The sequence below is a fragment of the Ictidomys tridecemlineatus genome, chromosome 1 (genome assembly GCF_052094955.1).
Source record: "Ictidomys tridecemlineatus isolate mIctTri1 chromosome 1, mIctTri1.hap1, whole genome shotgun sequence".
Taxonomy (NCBI): Eukaryota; Metazoa; Chordata; class Mammalia; order Rodentia; family Sciuridae; genus Ictidomys; species Ictidomys tridecemlineatus.
This window is the reverse complement of record NC_135477.1, coordinates 241,188,675-241,208,370: the sequence shown is the minus strand read 5'-3', so window position 1 is coordinate 241,208,370 and position 19,696 is coordinate 241,188,675. Positions and strand designations below refer to the sequence as shown.

Genomic DNA, 19,696 nt, shown 5'->3' with positions numbered 1-19,696 from the left:
GGGAACCAGCAGGCACTTGGAGGGGAAAGGAGCGCTTGCTACCAGTAAGACCAAAGCTCCTGATCTGGCTTTTCTTTCTCCACAAACAAGGAATTCCGTGTTTCCCTGAGAAGGTGAATATGAGAAGGTCAGTCAGCCCTGAGATGACTCACTGACATGCATCAAAGTAGCTGTGTATTCACCGGGAGACCCCCATCGGCATTGCCGGCTGTAAATTATGGTCATTCCTAAGAGGTAACAAGAGAGGTTCTGTCAGCTGTGCAATTACTTTGTTTTGGCAGGACACATTGGAGTCAAGAAAACATTGGCTGGAGTTCAAGGCCAAGATTTTGGATCAGCTGCCATCATAATTTTTCAGAAATGTGATGATCGCTCCTCAAGAAATAGTTTCCTAAGTAGGCTGCAGGAATGTCTCCCATGCATGTTCAAAAGGGACTTAAAGAATGAAGCCTGTGGGGACCGACCAGTACAGCTGAGTTACCGTGGGCTTTCCAAGCACGGGGTGAGAAGTCCAGCTCACTTCAGGAACCCTCTTCAGTGAATGTGGTGAAGTGGGAGAGGGTGGCTTCCAGTGAGCAAGGACATGCCCGGACTCTGTATCTTCTACAGCACTCTGAGCACAGAAGTAGGAAATCTGTCTGGAAAGATCTTCTCTTTTCTTCATTGCATGTTCTGAGCTAAACAACATAACGTCTCTACACTGCCCACTATCCATTTGGATGTAAGGAGAGTGATGAGGAAAATCTTACCAGCCACCAAATGGCCACAAACTCTCCAGAGGTCGATGAAGCCCTGGATTCTGATGAAGCCCTAGATGGAATCGTTCCCCTTTCTTTCCTTTCACAGTCCTTCATCTGTATAGAAGAAAGCATCACTCATAGTTTAGAAAATCAAGAAAGCGTTGCAACTTGAAAACCCAAGTCTACGGCATGGCATGGAGAATGTTCTCTGCCCTTCTTTATTTAGCATAACATTGCCGCTAGACCCTCAAGTTTTTGCACTGTTGTGGTTGTTGAGGGAAACATTTTCAATGTACCTGAGTTTCTAAGGTAGAAAATGAAGTTTGAGTTGTGAGATGTTGGGTGTAAAACAATATTTTCAGTAGAAATATCATTCTGGAAGCACATATGTGATGCTTATGGAGACACTAAGCCCGTCTGGCCAGGGAGGTGAGAGAAAAATGTCAGTGTGAGGATGGTAGCTGGACCAGGCCAAGGATATCCTAGAAATAGGAGCCAAGTCATATTATCAATTCATTTTATAAATTTTATGTGAATAAAATTAAGAAACACTTATTAAGAAACACTCAATATTCTTTTAGAGTATTTTTTTAAAGACTATGGCTGGCCTCTGAGGATTGTATAGTTAAGACAAATGGTTTCCAAAATGAAGGCTCAGGCTGAATCTAAATTTTCTAAGGAAATTGTAGTCATTATTCAAGGAAGCCTGTAAAAATTTCTCTGAGATGAATGCACTTAGATTAGTTCTATATTACAAATATCGTATTTCAAATGTCAGAAAGGTTTGGACTCCGCTTACTTGGAAGACCTATGCAAAGTGACTCAATCACTTTGCACTGAATTTTGATTTTCTAGACTTTTTATCATGTTTCCAACTTTGCCCTGTGTGCTATATGGTGTGGGGAGGGCACTGTAAACTCAGGAAGTCAGAGGCCTGGCAGATTCACAGAAAAGCTTCCAACTGTCAGACTCCTAATATTTCTCATCCTTTAGCATCACCAAGTAGCAGTGCACACACTAATCTCACTAAAATACTGAGGGTTTCTGGTGAGATAACAGTGTAGGATTTTCAATTGAGGCCACAAAAGTCCTTTGATATTTTAAGGATGTCTGTTACAGGAATCAAAATCTTTGATCTTCTGGCAGACCCTCACAACAGAGGCATCATGAAGCTGGGAAGCTTCTCCTGAAACCCAAGGCTTCTTTTAGGGTATCCCTCATTCTCTAACGAAAGGACAACTAGGTAGGGTTTTGAAGCCCTGGGGTCCAGTCCTGGTTTTATTGTTTGAATATGTAAGACTTTGAACAGATCACCTAACATCCCAGAACATCAATCTCCTTATCTGTGAAATACAAGTGTCATTGATGGGTTGAGTTGTGTCCACCTAACAAGAAGAGAATGGTGGACAGCAGTTTTCTGCTCAATCCCTAACCACCAGGTCTGCAGGGAATGTGCCCTGTTGTACAGCATTTGTTGGTTCCCATGACATAAATACTTGCACCAATTCCAAGACACCAGTGTGACATCACTGGACACGGAGTTGGGAAGAAATACACAGCACCCACTGAGATAAGGAAGGTATTTCCACAGTAAAAGTAAAAAAAACAAACAAAAACTCCACAGCATAGTCATAGGAAAACATAGTCAAATAAGCAGCAAATAATATTTTGAATTTTTATTACCTTGATTTTTCACAAATTTAATGGAGGTTTTTGTAATTTTGTTTTTTTAAGAAAAGCTTGTTGATGAACCAGCTCACAAAATTCCTGAAGACTTTAGCATTTGTTCTCCTAAGCTGGTGCGGGTCAGCTCCAGCACACTACCAGAGGATTTCATTTCTTTTATATGATGGAGAGGAACCAGAGAATGTCAATTAATTTTTAAATAAGATCTAAAAATAGCTTTGAGCCAAGGCTTACTTGAATGAGAAGATACAAGATCATGGCTGTATAGAAATGAGAATAAAATGCAAAAAGAATTCACAGTGATGTGCAGGATTTGAGCTTTTCTATTTTTCTCTTAAGCCACAGCAGCTAAGTTTAGAAAAGGCTTACAGAGAAAAGAGAGAGAGAGAGAGAGAGAGAGAGAGAGAGAGAGAGAGAGAGAGAGAGAAGAAAGAAAGAAGGAAAGAAAGGTTCCATTCCATAGTTTAGAATGATCTACCTCTGAAGTGTCGGCACATTACTATCACTATCATTATTGCCATTATTAAAATAAGATAAGAAATCAAGATGGTTTGCCATAAAAGCTGCTTATAATTTCAGTTAAAACATTTTGAGAAACATTTGGTTAAAACATTTCTCAACATTTTGAAAAAAACTATGAAAAATTCCATATCATGTACAATCAGGAAAATGAGATATTATACTCCGTTTACGTATGATGTGTCAAAATGCATTCTATTGTCAGTTATAATTAGAAAAAAATAAAAAATAAATAAATAGAATAGAATGTTTAGCTACAAGACCAAAAAATGGGGTGGTGGGCGGGGGTTGGGGGGGGGAAGCGATGAAAATCTTCCAAGGAAAGAGATGCTTGTTTTACCAATGGTTTAGGTCTGAGGGTGAATTGTTAATCATTTGACTATAGTCAGAGTATGAGAGATTTCTCAAAGAAGAATAGAGATGATCTATTAGAAACCTGGCCTAGCACACAGGTTTTGTGTGGGCCTTAAAAGAACCAGCAATCACGGATTTACCAATAGAAATTTCTAAGTCACTGGGATACAAAACAAGGGGTAAGGTGTGTACTTCAGACAGGGCCCTGGGCTCTTGGGCTAGAGTCCCTATTCTCACACCCTGGCTCTATCACTTCCTGGGTAGATGACCAGGGTGAGTTATCTAACCACTCCATGTCTCAGAGATGACCACAGTGGCGGTTTCACAGGGCGGTGATGATGATTGTGTGAGACACAGGGCTTAGGCCAGCACACAGCAGAAGATCCGTGCCATCCACTTGAGCCCCTTGCTAGGGGCCCACCCCCACAACCTTGTGTATGCCTCATGTCCTCGGCTATGGAATAAGGGTAAGGATTGGAAAGAATGTGAATCTGCTCTGTGGTCATGAAAAATAAGCCCTCAGAGCCTTAGCGATGAGCCAATCTTGATCCAAAGAGCCCAGGAAGTCCAGGGGCACTGGTAGGGTTTCCCTCATGAAGATCTTCATGGCTTCCTGTTTTGATACATATTAGGCACTGCCCCCAAAATCCCACAAAGGAATTAGTATCCTTATAAGTGTACAAAGGAGAAAACGGAGGCTCCAAATGGTCCTGTGGTGTGTGGAAGTCACAGAGCTGGTCCATGGAAGAGCAGGACTGAAGCTCTATGGCTTTTGTTACGGGAAACCATTGAAGAATATCCCAGTTTTAAGAAAATCTGGTTTCAGAAAACAGAAACATTCTGAAGTATTAACATTGCAGAACCCTCAGGAGTTTGAGTTCTTTGCGGAGGAAATATTTTGCTTTGGGGTCAGTATTTAACCAAGAAGCCAAAGGGAGAGAAATGAATCTACACTGCCAGGGAATTCTTTGGACATAGGCAGATTGAAATCTGTGATGCTAAAAGAACATGTGGCAAGAAGAGAGATGGCACATGGCCCCACGTTTGCTCAGTTAGCCATACTTACGAGTTTGCAAGCCCCAAGGTTGTCATAGAAATTAGTGAAGAAGTCTGGATCTAAGAACATTGGGAGAGTAGGAACTTGGGAAAATTGGTGAGCACTTTCCCCATGCTAAGACATTCAAATCCCATATTTTTCTAAATGTTGCCCAACAAAATACATCTGTAGACCCCCCCACACACACACACACCCATCATAACCCCTGAGATGACTAATGTCCCCAAATAAAGTAGAGCTTTTTTTGAGATTAGGAGTGTCATGGAAGCTGCAGAATATCAAATGTGGACACAGTATAAGTGGAAGCTGTGGTGTTGATGATGGGGACCTCAGTGGTGACAGCAGCGGGACCAGGGGATGATTGCTCCAACCATAGGACTTGCTACGTATTTAAAGGAAGTCCTAAGTAACTTCTCAGAATGTGAAGCCACCCAGAGGCAGCTAAAGGTGCTAGAGGTCAGTTACTCTGCTTAATGCTCCGGAACCTGGGGAGCTCTTGAGAATGACAAAATAGACTGTAATCTCTTTAAAGTGGAAGATGGACATAATAGCATGAGTCAATGAGGTCAACTGGAACCATGAGTGTTCTCCAGCTGCACAGACTCAAGAGAGTGGTTATTATTCATGAAGCTTTCTTCCTTTACCTGCTAATTCAAGGTCTGTCCCTTATTTAAATAAAATATTCTTATTTCTTTAAATTTCCCTTTGCTGAGCAGAAATTCTTGAGTCCTTTCATGAGTATCATTCAAACATCCATCAGGCCCACTGACTGATCTTCCACTTAAACTAATCCTAAAATAGAAAGCCCTCAAAGGGTAGAAAACAGATTATCCACATATGGATGTGTGCAGTGTATGTTGGTTGAATTATACACAGGGAAAGGCTTCTGTGGTTGTATTTTTTTAATGAGAACACATTGTTATACTCTGAGTACGTGGCATTCTTGCTTAATATAAACATTTACAAGAACACATACACATTTATATCCAAACACAAAATGAAGTAGGTATTTTAAATGACCAGTTTGCACCAGAAATAAAATATATTATACAAAACGGGTTATATCCACAGTCATTAATTCTCATTTTCTACACAAAACAACAATAAATTAAATCACATTATATGCAGATAGTTCTACTTACATTAGAATAATAAACTGTGTGTGGCTTGTGCAGCTTTCACTTTTACTTCTCTACCAGATTTGTAGTAGACTGTATTGGTTGGTAGTGCTATATTTATGTTAACAATATATGATATGGTCCAGGAGACGAGGACCACAGAATTGATACTCAACTATATCTATCCTATATCTTCTTGGTTTCGTTAATGCACAGGGAACAAAGCTCCCCTTCCCGGATATATCAGTCTGCAAACTCACAGCATCTCCATGCTGTTGAGGGGGCACTTCTTGCTGTCTTACATTACACTGAACATTTTCAGATCTTGGCATTGACTAATAAATAAGGCACCCCATTTCAAAATCCAAACTCGCCCCTTTCCTAGCCTTCTCTGTCCAATATTAATTATGTATTTTAACAGCTTTGTTCTAATAGCAAATGAAAAATAATCTGGTAGCTTGTGTTGTAATTTACACACTGTGTAGTAAGTGGACTCTTTCTTCCTTGTTCATAGAAATTTAAGTCTTCAAACATGAATCTAAGCAATGAAACATTTTATTCTATTTGTTCAAATCTCTCCACTAGGAATCATCCTACACCTGACACATCAAAGAGCTATTATAATATATGGATTTTTTTTGCTTCTGAGACTCAGTTCCCACTGAAACCCTTCCACGGTGTTTGAAGTATCTTATAACATGAACATAACAGCATCATCTGGTGTAGCATGCTTTGCCTTTGGTATGAATTGACATTAGTGGTTAATGAGAAATTTGAACAAACTCCAACCCAGCACCTTTGGAAAGTTATTTTAATTCTACAGTTGATCTGTGGGGTAATGCTTGCAAGAGATATTTGTGAAATCTGCATGCTGAAAACCAAAGTCAGGCTTGTTGGAGTTGATGCACATCACAGGCTTGAACTATGACGGGCATGTGTGGTCTAGTTAGTATGGGGTTCTGATGAAAAGCCAGCTACCTTCTTATAACCAGCATTATTTTGCCATTTTCCCTCTAAGGATGTACGGAGGCCTGTTCACAAGTTCCCACTTGCTGACATATCTTTTCAGCCAAAACAGATGGAGGGTGGGGTTGGGGTGTAAAGAGAGTGACAGCCTGCAAAGCTACACTCTTCCATTTCTGTTGGTGGATGAAGTGCCTACTGAGTGTGGCCATTGGAGAGGGACTAAATTATTGGTTATTCTTCAATTCTAAGACAAACTGAAAAAGAAACTCATCCCTCTGAATATCACCATCTCATTCCCTCTGTTTCCAAGCTGCCCCTAAACATATCCTGTGTTTTTAAACAGTTTCAGTTTTTTCCACTGAAGGAGAAATTGAGCTCATTACCAGCTTCCTTAGGAGGCCCTGAACCACAGGGTGTAACTAAACAAAACCCATGACACGTAGATCAAGGAGCCTAATTTAGGTTGGCGTTTGCCTTGAGGACTGCATCCATTCAGCATCAGAGTTCTTTGTGTCCCAAAAACACAGACACTTGCTCCTTCCAATTTATGAACACTCCCTTAATACTGGTGGCCTAGTATTCCACTCAGTCTCCTGAAGAGACTTCCACAAATAGCCAGCATGTGCCTACTTACAGGAAGGCGACGATGCCACTGGACCTGATTCTGAATCCACCGCTGTCTGTGTGAGGTCTACCTTGGCCTTGATTTTCACTGCCCACAGCAGATCTTAGGCCCCAAATCGGTCCCAACCAGAAGAAAAGTGATAAGATAGGGGCAAAGAAAGAACATGGGCCTTGAGCTAATTAATGGTCCTCAAAGCCTGTGAACAGGGAGACGTGATTGGCTCCAAAGCAAAAGTCTTTGAACTTTAGGAAGGAGAAAAGGAGGCATTTGTTCTTTCCAAACATTTCTCCCCTTCCTCCATTAAATGTGGCTTCTGACATTTAGAGAACTGTTATAAAGCCTATGGAGCCATATCTGTGGTTCAGAGAAAAACAAGTTGATGGCTCTTCAGACAAATGCAGTTTCCAGGGGCTTCCTCATAAAACCTGTGATCAGGCTGCAGGAAAATATGGACTATGCAGGAAGTTCTTTCCAGATACAAGTTGTCATGTGGGGAAAGTTTTTGTTTCTGAGTTCCTCTCCCACCCTCCAAAATCTAAGACAATAATAATGGCATAAAATCTACACTCATTTCTAACATCAAAGAGTATACGCTCATTTTGACCTGTATCAATGTGAGCTTATATGTGACCAGATGAAGAATACTGATAAAATATCCCTTTTGAAATCTGAACACCTTGGATTTCAGGGTAAAACTTTATTTTAAGAACCAAAGCCCTATTTATTTTATTATATAATTTGTGGCTACTGGCAGAGTATGAATGACTAGTTGTCAAGATGTTGCTTAACAATTAGGAATTTAAGTCCCAAAATACAACCTCTAGAGATCTTAATGCAGGACAACCTTGTGCCAAACATCTATACTTTTAGCAAAGGTTTCCCACTGGGGAGCTTTCAGAACTTAATGGATTAATTCATATAAAGATTTCAAGGAAGAAAAAACAATAGAAATGTAAATAAGCAACCAGAATGATTTCCACATACCAAAAACCTTGTGATCTGTCCTGCCATTTTTAAAAGATTAAATTCTCACTTGTCTTTAAGATCTTATCTATGGATACAATATTAAATTTAGAACTACTTTTCTATCTGAAGTATTAAAAAAAGATGTTTACTCTAAAAATGTTGGTGTGTGTGGGCACACTAAAAGATTAGAAGTGTTTATAACCAAAGACAACAACCAGGTAGAGTAATAAGCACCTAGGTTTGGAAGGTAAATGTTCTCACCAAATAAAAATTAATAGAAAATGAGTATCTCTAAAATATATAAAAAACACCATTAAAAAGTAAGAGTTCAAGAGAAATCAGTTCTCTGATTCACATAATTAAGGTAGATGCGATCCCTCCTCACCTCTGTTTTGGCTCTGGGGACCCCATAGCCATCAAACATCGCTTTCCTGTGTTTTACTTCTCAATCTTCCTACATCCGGATTTCAGGAGTTTGCCTTTCTTGACTTCTTTTTTTTTCCCCATTGTTTTTAGAATTCAGCACTTTTTCCTTTGCATTCAGCATGGGGACCTACAACTGTCATTGTTTCTGTGACTATTATTAATTCATCTTCCACATCCTCCCAGCAACCTGCATCCCATTTTCTAAACAATAGAGGGAAAACTGGCCCATGCAGAAATACTCCTTCCCTTAGGATGATGAATTGTGAGTCACAGAGCAGTCCCCTGGGGAAGCAGGCTCGGGCTAAGGACAAGGACATGCTGCACCCATTCAGCTTGCCTCCACACTCACCTTCGCACCACCACCACCACCACCACCACCGAGGAGCTGTTCAGACTCCTGTCTGTGGCCTTTACAGATATGAAGATGAGTTTTAAAACTATGTTTCAGATCCCCAAAGTGTGGCTAAGGAAGAACCCTGGTGACATAACTATAAGATGGAACACTATCAGACAGCCACCCGTCTTCCCCCACTGTCTATTTTTTCCACGTATGATAAGTGAAATTGGCAACCTTAGTTTAAACCTCTGTGCACCATCATGGATGCAAAGTAGATACCCAATAAATACTCATTTTCCTTCTCCAAAATTCCTAATGTCTGCATCTAACCCACTCATTAACACAGGTGTTTAGGGGGTGGCCATGAAGCTCTATGGAGTTGACTGCAAGCAGACATGGTGGACATTTAGATGCCCTCTTTTAGCCAAAATCACCACTGTGAATTTTGGCAAATATCATGTATGTGTTTTTTTCAATTTCTGTGCTTACTGTCGAATTCTCTATTTAGTTGTTCTTGAGGAAAAACCGCTACCTGTCTTTATAAAACTCTGCTTAATTCTAAATAGCTTTTCCTTCCTGATCTTGAAACTCATAATCTAGCCAGCATTGGAAGGGATATAACCCTGAAATGATTTGCACTTAAAACAGTCAAAAATGCAAAATGGTTTTTGAAATTTATGACTCCTGTAAGTGTCTATAACCTGAATACAGTTCTAGCTCTCTGTGATTAAAGCAGCAATCTGGCCAAGATAGAAACAGAAGAGAAGTATCTTTCATCATCATTGATTTGTTGTACACTTTACCCATTCATTTAAAATATAAGTGAAATTTAATCTTCAAAATGAAAAAATAGACACATTTTTCTAATACCAAAATATAAGATTAAAATACTTAAAATGTTAGTGTGAAATAGGGTTTTTTACATAAAAAAAAGAAAGAAACATTTCAGACTTGCTTTTCTTGTAAAAACCCTCCTACCTCACTAATATTTACAACTTTCCAGAGTAGCTTTTATGAGACACTGAGAGAGACAAGGAGGATCCTTTCTCGAGATATGAAGTCAGACCTGAATGTAGACATTGGACAGAGCCCTGCTCCACCACAACCTGTCCTCCAGCTCCAGAGAGACGGACACTGTATTTCCAACCTCGAATTTTTTTCATTACAGTTTCCTCTCATTGGGTGTTAAATTCTTTCCAAGAATATTCTACTTATAAAAATGATTTTATTCTAGCTACAAAACATTTCATTTAAGAAAACCACATTTTTATATCCTTGTGTGAAATGTCCCCAGAAACCATCCAGCTATGGAGACAGCAGGTTGTAAAAACACAAATCTAATCCTATGCCCTCCAAGCAGTATGAACATTTAACAGAGTGTGACGTTATATCCTTATATTTCTTTGTCATGAGATGAAAGGCTAGGAGGCCGATGGTGATTAATAATAGTTCCTGAGCTTCTAAAGAAATTTTAAGACAAAATGACTAACTGCTTAAAAGAATGAATTCTTCAAGAACACCCCTTCTGTTCCATGGATGTCTTTCATCCCAGCTTAAGAATCTCAAGCAGAGGAGGTGGGCGGGGAGGAAGGCTTCTTTTAAGCCACTGAAAAATGGGATCTGATGGAATCTTCCCGCAACTCCCGATGTTTTCCAATGTTACTTTCTTCTTGCTGGTTTCGCCTCTCAATGGTTATTCTGTATTTCTTCCTGGGTAAAGGGAAAGTAAATGTAGTAATAAAACCTTGCTGGCTACAAAATACTATGGTTTCTCTTACAGAGAATGCCCTCAAGGGACATCTGGGTTTGGTTTGATAAATGAGAAGTGACAGAATATGAAACCCTGGTCAGAGATTAAAGTAGTGTGCCCCAAGGCGTTATGTCTCTATTCAAGCACAAAAATTGGCATGGTCTCCGAAAGACCATAGAACAAGCCTTCCCCTTCTTCCCTGGATGCCTTGTGGGTGAGGTCTTGTCCATTCTGCCACAGAGGCGCTGCTTGACTCCCAGGATATGCTCCAGATAGCATCAGATGAAGGGTACTGTGACCAAAGGAACAGGAGTACAATTGTTTCCATAAAGGGTCACACACACTGGGAGTTACAATTCCATGTAGAAGTAAAGAAATCTTGGGTCTGATGACTTAAAAAGAAGTCACAGACCCAGCAGTCAGAGATTACAAAGGAATGGACCGCCTTGTAGAGTGAAGCAATCAGCACCTTGGACACATGAACAGAATACAATTTTAGGGCTTGGGGCTTAGCCACTGTGGTAACCCAACATGCAAGTTCTCCAAGTACAGCGCACAGAGCAGCCCGAGAGCAAGGAATGCTCGGACTCCTCCTCCTCATGAGGAAGGCAAACACAGGCACCTATTTCTGAACAGAAGGGTACCTACACACGGGGAAGTCCCTTGCACCCTCTGTCCAGATTCCCTCTCTATTCATAGTTTTTGGTGAGTGCCAGGAATGCTTGTCAGAATATCTGTGGTCAAAGGATCACAGCAGCTCTCTGGCCCCCTCTGGTTGGGGGTCATTACAACAGAAATTTGTGACCCCAGTACCCGTTAACCCACTGACCATCAAGCCCAGGTCACTCTAAAAGAATAGCTTGGATCTTTAAACCTCCAAGCTTCTTGGGGGAAAGTAAGATATAGACAAATCACAAGGAGCATTGTGCAAGGATAATTGGCAGAGGCAGTAAAGGGAATGACTCTTGACTTTATAAAACTGTTCCTACCTGAAAAAGTAGAAGGCCATTAGCAAACCAGCTCCAAGTAGGGCCCCCACAACAATTCCCGTCACTGCTGATTCTTCTAGGCCACCTGCTTGAAAAAGAAACAGACAATCAGGGATCATTTTGGGAAACTGATAGAAATGAAAGTTTCATTCATTGGGAAAGTATCTCTCAATCTCCCTCTCAAAGCAAAATTTCCTTTCTTTGTAAGAAAAAAGTTCCTAGGAGATCCTGGTTTCTTTGTTTCCTTGCTTAGAGTAAAGCTTAAGAAATGCTTTTGGGAAAGCACTAGATAAGCATACTGCTGCAAGACAGTGAGCAGAATGGCAACCAAAACAGATTCTAGAAGGATCTGAGGAAAACTGGAAACCAGAGACTTCAGATATATCCACACTCTTTAAAGTTGATAGTCAAGGACAACTGGGTGGACCACGGCGCTGACCCAGCACCTCTTTTTTTTTTCACAGATGGATGGTAACACTTAAAGGCGCTAGAAGATTTGGTGAAAAATTCACTGGGGCAGGGTTCTGTTTTTAGATATTCTCTCACAAAAGCCAGAGTTCCATGTCAAATGTCCTATATAACTCTGTGAAAAGGTGAATCATAATTTGAAATAATCCTGTTTGGTAGTGTCCTAGTTATATAAAAATGATAAATAACTAGCTCATACATACAGAATTTAACATAAGGCCTTTGGAGTATTGTCTCATTTAGTCCCCACACAGAAGACTTAAGAGTTGGGCACATTTCTTTCATTTACATATGGGGAAAGTGAGGCTTTGAAAGTATTAAGGGAATACTCCGAGGGTCAAAAAAAAAAAAACAGCAAGTGATGAGGGTAAGCAATCAGAGCCAGGTCTACTAACTTCAGAAACTTAGCACATACAGTTAGTTCTTCCTAGATTCCTTTCCATTATTATTGCCTGGATAGACATACTTTATAATTTGAAAAACCAATGGGCCCAAATAATAATGAGCATATGTATATCCACCTAAAATGATAAACCTTCCTGAAATATGGATCCCCACCTGATTCTGTATCACCAGGGTCTAAAATGATGGTATTTAATGCTTTTCCTTCCTACATGAGTCATAAAAATATCCATTTGCATCTCTGTTTAAGTATAGAGGCTTTTCATAAATAACATGTTTCATGCTTATTTGGCAATTTATTAAATTTTCAGGTGTTTAAAAGGCACTATCTGTTTGATTCTGAGGAGTTGGAGGATAACTACAGACGAAAAATCCAAATGAGACTTGTTATGACTCTTATGATAGATGAATAAGTGCACAGAGTTTACTGATTGATATTTTGATTTCACCTGAAAGTGGAAACCTCAAATAACTAAGGTTACAATAAGAGATGTAAAACCGGGAGAAGGCTTCTACTATTTTGGAAGAGAGGAATGGAAGAGAAGAAAGATCTAGAAGCCTCTAATAAAGATAAGCACCAGTTTGTGAACTGTTCTCATGTGCTTTATCACATCAAGGAAAAAAAAAAAAAAGAAATGGAAACTTTCAGAACAGGAGCTTCCACAGAACACCTGCATGTGAGACTTCGCACAATCCTGAGACGGAGAGGAGGAAACACACAGCAGATTAAGTCTCTAAACTTACACGATTTGCAAGGAGGGCCGTTGCTATGCTCCACAGTTCTGGTTTCATCTATTCGCAGTTTCAAAGGGCCCCAGGGATATTTAACATTAGGACGCATTTCAAAACGACCCTCTTTTCCAAAGTAGTCGCCAATAACCTACAAAAAGGAAAAAAAAAATTAACAAAAGGAAAGGTCAAAGGTATCTGTTTCCAAAACAGACACTAAGCTCACAGACTTGCATTACCACCCCAAAAAATGCACAGCCTGAACTAAATGCCTCCAGTACCAAGGAAGCCACACAGCCCCTCACATCAATTCACCTCTTGCGGGAGTGACAGCAGGAGCTGTCCCTGGTATTCTGCAGTTACACTACCAAGTGGAAAGAGAAGAGTTCTCCCCTCCACACAAAAACAGTGATCTTGGAATTCATGGCCTTTTCCTTGCTCATCTGACAGGACATTGCTTCACCTACCTGCCACAGAGCAGCCATGCAATCAGCCATTTGTAAGGCCCCAGTAATCTCAGGGAGGAGTGCAGGAAAGCCATGGGTCACTGAATACCCAGGCTACCCCTCATTTAGTTTAGCATATAATTAAAGCATTAAATAGTATCTTTTAAGAACATCCTGTTTTGCCTCATTCGGTTGATAGGCAAGTCCTTTGGGGGTCACATTCTCCTCTCCAGTAAATTCATCCCTTTTCTATCCTCATTACCAACCTGAACTCTTTCAGTTGTGTCCTAGAGCCCCTAGAAAACTGATACTTTTTCCTGGTTCAGTTTCAGGGTCACCCCTTGGATTCTGGTTAAGATGACCAACCAGCTCCCCAAGCCAGGATCTGGGAGTATCCTCCCACCGGGTTCTCAGAATTCGTCTTTCTTTTGTCTGGGCACAGGCACATGGCTTCTAGGCAGCTGGGGATAGCTCCTCTCTCTCTCTCTCCTGACTGGGGCCCAGCAGGCTCTCACAGGCTACGTGGGATCACAATAAAAAGAGTTGTAGATCCTTACTAAAATAATACCAATCACTAATGTGCACCAAGCTGTTACCAAGTTCCTTATTCTCCCACACCTGTGGCCTCACAATGGACCATGATGGAATATTACTTCCCACCTTTCCTTGAGGAGCACACTGTACTACAGGTGAGACCGAAACCACCAAAAAGGTAAGCAGTGAGGGAAATTCCGGCTGCCTTGTGCCTCTTGCACAAATACCAGGCACATCTGTACAGGGAGAAAACAACAGTTTCCACATGCCAAGACCATAAAGGGCAACAAGAGCAATGACCCTGGGCAAGAACTTCTAAAGAAACACAGGGGAAGTGGCATTAAATTGCTGGAACATCACATGTTTGTAAAATTCTTATACACATATTTATTACCAAGTGTGTATGGTACTTTTCTAGGTTTCATCTTATCTGGTCCTCACAACCGTCTTGTGAGATCAGCAAGGAAGCTACTATGATTTTTATGTTACAGCTGAGAAAACTAACATAGAGAGCTCACTCCCCCAGCAAGCATCAGACTCATCTTTTCACTTCAGATGCTATCCTGAAACTATACCATCTTTTGAAATAGATGGTATATTTGGTTATAAATTCTACATGTGTAGAATTTATAACCAACCACTCTCATACACACACACACACACACACACACACACACACACACACACACACATACACACATAAATCCCAAAATCTAAGGGACAAATACAGTTTCATTTTACCTCTTTCATCCAATGCCCCTGTTGCAGAGGACTCCATGTGATTCTTGATCACTTGAAAGTTTGGATTTCCCCAGGGAGAATAAACATGGAATCATTTCCTGACGTCCTTCCCAACACCCTCAACCAATAGTGAGCTCTCCCTACTTGGAAACTCCCATGTTTTCAATTCCTTTGCATCTGAGGGCTGCTTTGGGGACAGCTCTTTGGATACCAGGACAAATCCACTCTTGGAGTCCCCATGTGCAGAAGGAGCTATGGATGCAGAGGTCTCCTCTGCTCACCTCCTGGGTCCCTGCTTCGACGTCCGTCATGGCGATCACAGAGAAGTCCCCGTACCGATCTCCATTGGCATCTATGGAGACCTGCCCAGCAATACCTACAGGACATGAAGTGAAGAACTCCAAGTTGGTTACTTAAAATACCTCTGTCTGCCAAGAAGAACCAGAAAATGAATTGAGAGGATTTCTTTAAACAAATTCATGCCACAGGGAATCTCATCAGACTTCGGCATTTTTGTTGGCATTTGGAAAGACATTGTAATTTCATCTGTGTCTGCATTCCTAAATTCTTAACATTTCTCCATTTAAAAATGAAAAGAAAGAGAAATAAATGATCTTCCTTGGAGAGTATGGTTAAAAAAAAAAAAAAGATTAAGACTAATCCTGAAAGCAGCATGCTTATTCCTGAGTTTTTTTTTATCAATTTTTCTTAAAAAATGGCTGAGTAGGCAGTGGAGGTGGGGTACATTCACAGCCTTTTCATAGGTTTCATTATCACTGGAAAAATGTTACCAAAGAAAAATCATTCCAGGCCCAAGACCCCATGAACAGGCTTGAAACAGGCTTCTTTCCTATACAGGAAAGCAGAGGGCTCCTTCATGAGTCATCAGAACCAACAGCTGAAGCACTATTCTTCTTCATCCCCATGGGCTCATTATTTATCCACGTGTCTGAAAGAGGACTAGGTGCTGAATTAGTATGGCAGCTGAGGCCAACTTTAATCAGACACATTCTCTGCTCAAGAGAAGGACAGACTGAACTGGGGATTGAACTGGCTCACCCAAGAGTCTAACTGCTTGCACTGAATTCCAGCATTAACATTTCCTGCCTTTGTGACCTTGGGCCAGGCACTTATCCCTGAGTATCAGTCACCATAACTGTAAAAGATGCATCATAACACTTCCCTCCCGAGGGGCAGGAGAGATGATGACATGGGATAAAACAGGTAAAGCACTCCGACACATATTTAAGAGAAGTTAGGTGTTTCCTTCTGGTGTTATAACTACCACTATTGCTAATACTACAGATTGAGATTCTTTACCAAATGTTTGGGACCAGAAATGTTTTGGGTTTCAGGGTTTTGCATATTTTAGAACACTTACATATAAGATGTGAGATATCTTAGGGATGGAACTCACATCTAAACAGAAAATTCATTTATGTTTCATAGACATCTGATGCACATAGCCAGAAGGTTAATTTTACATAATATTTTAAATAACTTTGTGCATGAAACAAATTTTCACAGTGAGGAACTTTCCACCTGCAGTGTCATTTCAGCACTCAAAAACTTTTGGATTTTGGAGCACTTTGAATTTCAAATATTTTAATTAAAGATGCTTATCCTGTATTTATCTTATAATTACTATTATTGTTACTTTGCTTGAGGTCAGACAGAAAACACCTGACCATGCCCAATCTCTCAGAGAATGAACTAGCTCATTGAGTTGGAGAATGAGAGGGGATTCAGTAAAAAAGCAGGGATTTTATAGGTACATGGGAGGAAGTAGCAATTGAGACAAGCAGCAATTGAGAAGTGTGAGTATATAGGCAGAAAGGTTGGCCTATTTGTATTTACCAAGGCAGAGAGGCCAAGAAGAACCAGAAGAACTGTGAGGTTTCCAGGGAGATGGCCCATATGCATGAAGGAGTACAGTAAGAGGTAAGGCTGAAACGTAGAGTGGAGAAAACAACACACACTTGCTTCAGCCAGCAATGATGAGCTGATATTAAATACATCTGTATTCTCATTTTCATTCACTAAGTTGGAGAATGCTTACATCAGCCACATTCTGATTAACTAAAGCTATTTGTCTTATTTTGGGGGAGTTCCATGTAATTCTTAATTGGCATTTCTATTGATTTGGGTCTCTTGGGAAGTGCCGATGGCTCCAGTAAAATGGTTGTCTGGGGAAAAGCATCCCAAGGGAAAGTTCCATCCTCTGGTGTGGTCTGGAGAGGGCAAGTATTTGGGTTTACTGTCCTTTGGGCTGTGGTTTTAAGGTCCACTGATTTTTCCAGACTTTGGTCTACTTTGCTGGAAACAGAATGGAGCTACCATTCATCCTGATTTTTTGTCTTCTTAATATAGACTGGTTATAAAGAATACACCTATCTTTAACTTGTGTATCCTTAACAGGCTATAAAATGTTTAAACATTTAAGCAATAAATATGGTGTGTGTGTGTGTGTGTGTGTGTGTGTGTGTGTGTGTGCGTGTCATATTGGCTATCCAAAACCATTTATCTTTCTCTGCAGAGGTGTTTGAGAGGGTGTGTCCTGCTAAGTGTTTTTCAGAGTATTTTATAAGGCAAGGTGGCCCTAGTAATCCAAGACCTCATTACACCTTTAAGTTTTGACAATTCTGCCAAGAAAGGGGGTGAGAACCCTCAGGATGGCCTATTAGCAAAGTGAGATTTCACCTGAGAGTATCGAACATAAGGCGAGATTGTCAGGCAGACAGCAGAATTTTCCTGTCCATGAGTAATGAGACCTTCCCCTCATCTCTATTTGCCTGTAGTGGACGGAGCTCAAGGTCTGAGCCACAGTCCTATTTACGCTGTCACTCTGACCTCTCACACAGAGGAAACTCAGCTTCTTCCCAAGCCATTTATTGAAAGTCTTGAGAGTTGATCACAGGGTTCGTGGCAATAAAATCCAAATTTGTCAAATAACATCCAGAGTATTTTTACCTTGACAACTTAATGATCACTTACGGTGACCACTAAAATTAAAATTGTTTTTAATTTTAGGAAGGTTAAGGTTTTTCTTCATACAGATATCTTAGCGTTCTTTGGGGGCCTACCCTCAAATGGATCATTGTTTAGCAAATAAAAAGGCTCTGCAAACCATTCAAACCCAAAACTTATCTTGGCTTCAATTATCTTTACATTTGGACATACGGGATGCTAATTTTAGACTGAACTAGACAATTGATTGTTTCAGGATTCATTTCATATTGATGTGTAGACCCCACTCTGGAAAGGAAATATCTAATCAAGATGGCCCACAGGAAAATCCATCCCATGCCCTGGCTCTAAAAAAACTATATTCCAACCACCATGGGCACCTGTCCTTCCCTTAATGACCTCCCTCAGCGGTGCCCTCCAGCATCCCCCAACTCTGGCTTCTGTCCCTCTGTCAAAAGACCAAGAACAGATGACCACACCCGGAGTGAGTAACAGCTACAAATGGGATGTGGCCGACCAAGGTTGTGTCCCCACACATGGGCTTCTCTGCGTATTGTGCACAGCTTCTGGGAAATTCGACCTTGTCCTAATGTGCCCCTTGAATCACCCTGTTTGATCCCAGCTCCTCAGCTAAAGCAGTGAGAGGTAAAGCAAGATCACTCTAGAGACTTACTCACATCCGACTATCAGCCCAGAGTAAAGGAGATGTCACTCTGGTTTCAAGTAAGACATGGCATCCATTGAAACCACCATGGAAAAATGAAATCCACCAATGGCCACCATGGCTGTTCCCCAGACAACACTAAATGAAGCCTGACCCCTTCCTTCTGTCCTAACCTTTGTAATGACTAAGGACAAGGTGAGGCCGTAGAGTGGTTAGGAGACCTTCATGGGGAAAAAATAAAAAGCGCCCAAAACCTGGACTTGGTTGTTCCTGATGTTGAGATTTTTCTCTAGTGTGATTACAAAGACATGCATCTGCATACCCCAATCCATGAAAGGGTCAAAGGAAGAGTTAGCACAACGTAGAACTGGGAGAAGAGTCCTTGCCAGTCATCAGCTAGTCCAACCTCCTGACCAAGCAGGTCAAGAAAGAGAAGCCCAGAGGACAGAGGTTATTAGCCAGTGGCTGGGGTGAGGGTCCTGATCCCTGGTCCTTTCATCTGCACTTAAGTTAATGGTTCTCAGAAGAAGCCCCTCAGCATACTACAGTTTATTTCAATAAATAATGCAGATGACTATCACTCTAAACCCATGGGTGGCTTTCCAAATCACCCAAATGGAGCCCAGTTCCTCAGCAAGGCATCTGGGTCCACAGGCTGCCTGGTTTTGACCCCTATTACACTGCCCACACAGGAGGAGTCAGTCACACAGACTCCCCGCTCCTCAGGGGACAGTGCACTTTGTAACCGGGGACAGTGAGGCTCTCTGCAATTGCTGCTCCTCCTGCAGGGTTTTCCTCAACAGCTCCATAACCTCTCCCCCTTCTCAGGTCTCTACCAACTGCCAACTCAGGCAGGCCTTCCCTGACCACTGAACCAGCTCCTTCTGCCTCCCTACCCTGCTTCACTTCATAACCCCTGAAATGGAATGCCTTTTAACTCTCTGTTCCTCCCTCTTGATGTAAGCTCAACTGATCACAGGGAACATTTTTAGTTCACTGGCAAATCCTCAGCACCTTGAATACTGCCTGGTACATAGCAGGTACTCAGAGGATGTTTGTCCAATGAATCAATGAATGAATATTCCCATATTAGATTTTTTTTTTGGTTTTTTGAGGTTAGAGTAAACCTGTACTCTTCTGTACATTGTTGGGAGAATATAAATTAGTAGACCTTTCTGAAAGACGATTTGGCAATATCTAATGCAATTTATA

At 41.0% G+C, this 19,696-nt stretch overlaps 1 protein-coding gene across 4 annotated transcripts in view; it reads right to left on the bottom strand.

Annotated features, from left to right (window-relative positions):
• Nucleotides 1–5,240: 5,240 nt before the first annotated feature.
• Nucleotides 5,241–19,696, bottom strand: part of Npr3 (natriuretic peptide receptor 3) — a 69,336-nt gene continuing 54,880 nt past the window's right edge. For 3 of the 4 annotated variants that reach the window (XM_040272414.2, XM_005325654.5, XM_040272413.2), the window contains exons 5-8: nt 15,135–15,229; nt 13,148–13,283; nt 11,534–11,621; nt 5,241–10,504 (exon numbers count right to left, since the gene is read on the bottom strand). In XM_040272414.2, coding sequence (XP_040128348.1) covers nt 10,393–10,504; nt 11,534–11,621; nt 13,148–13,283; nt 15,135–15,229 — 431 coding nt within the window. In that variant the 3' untranslated portion in view covers nt 5,241–10,392. The remainder of the gene's footprint in view (nt 10,505–11,533; nt 11,622–13,147; nt 13,284–15,134; nt 15,230–19,696) is intronic. The other variant, XM_005325655.5, reaches the window with a different exon arrangement.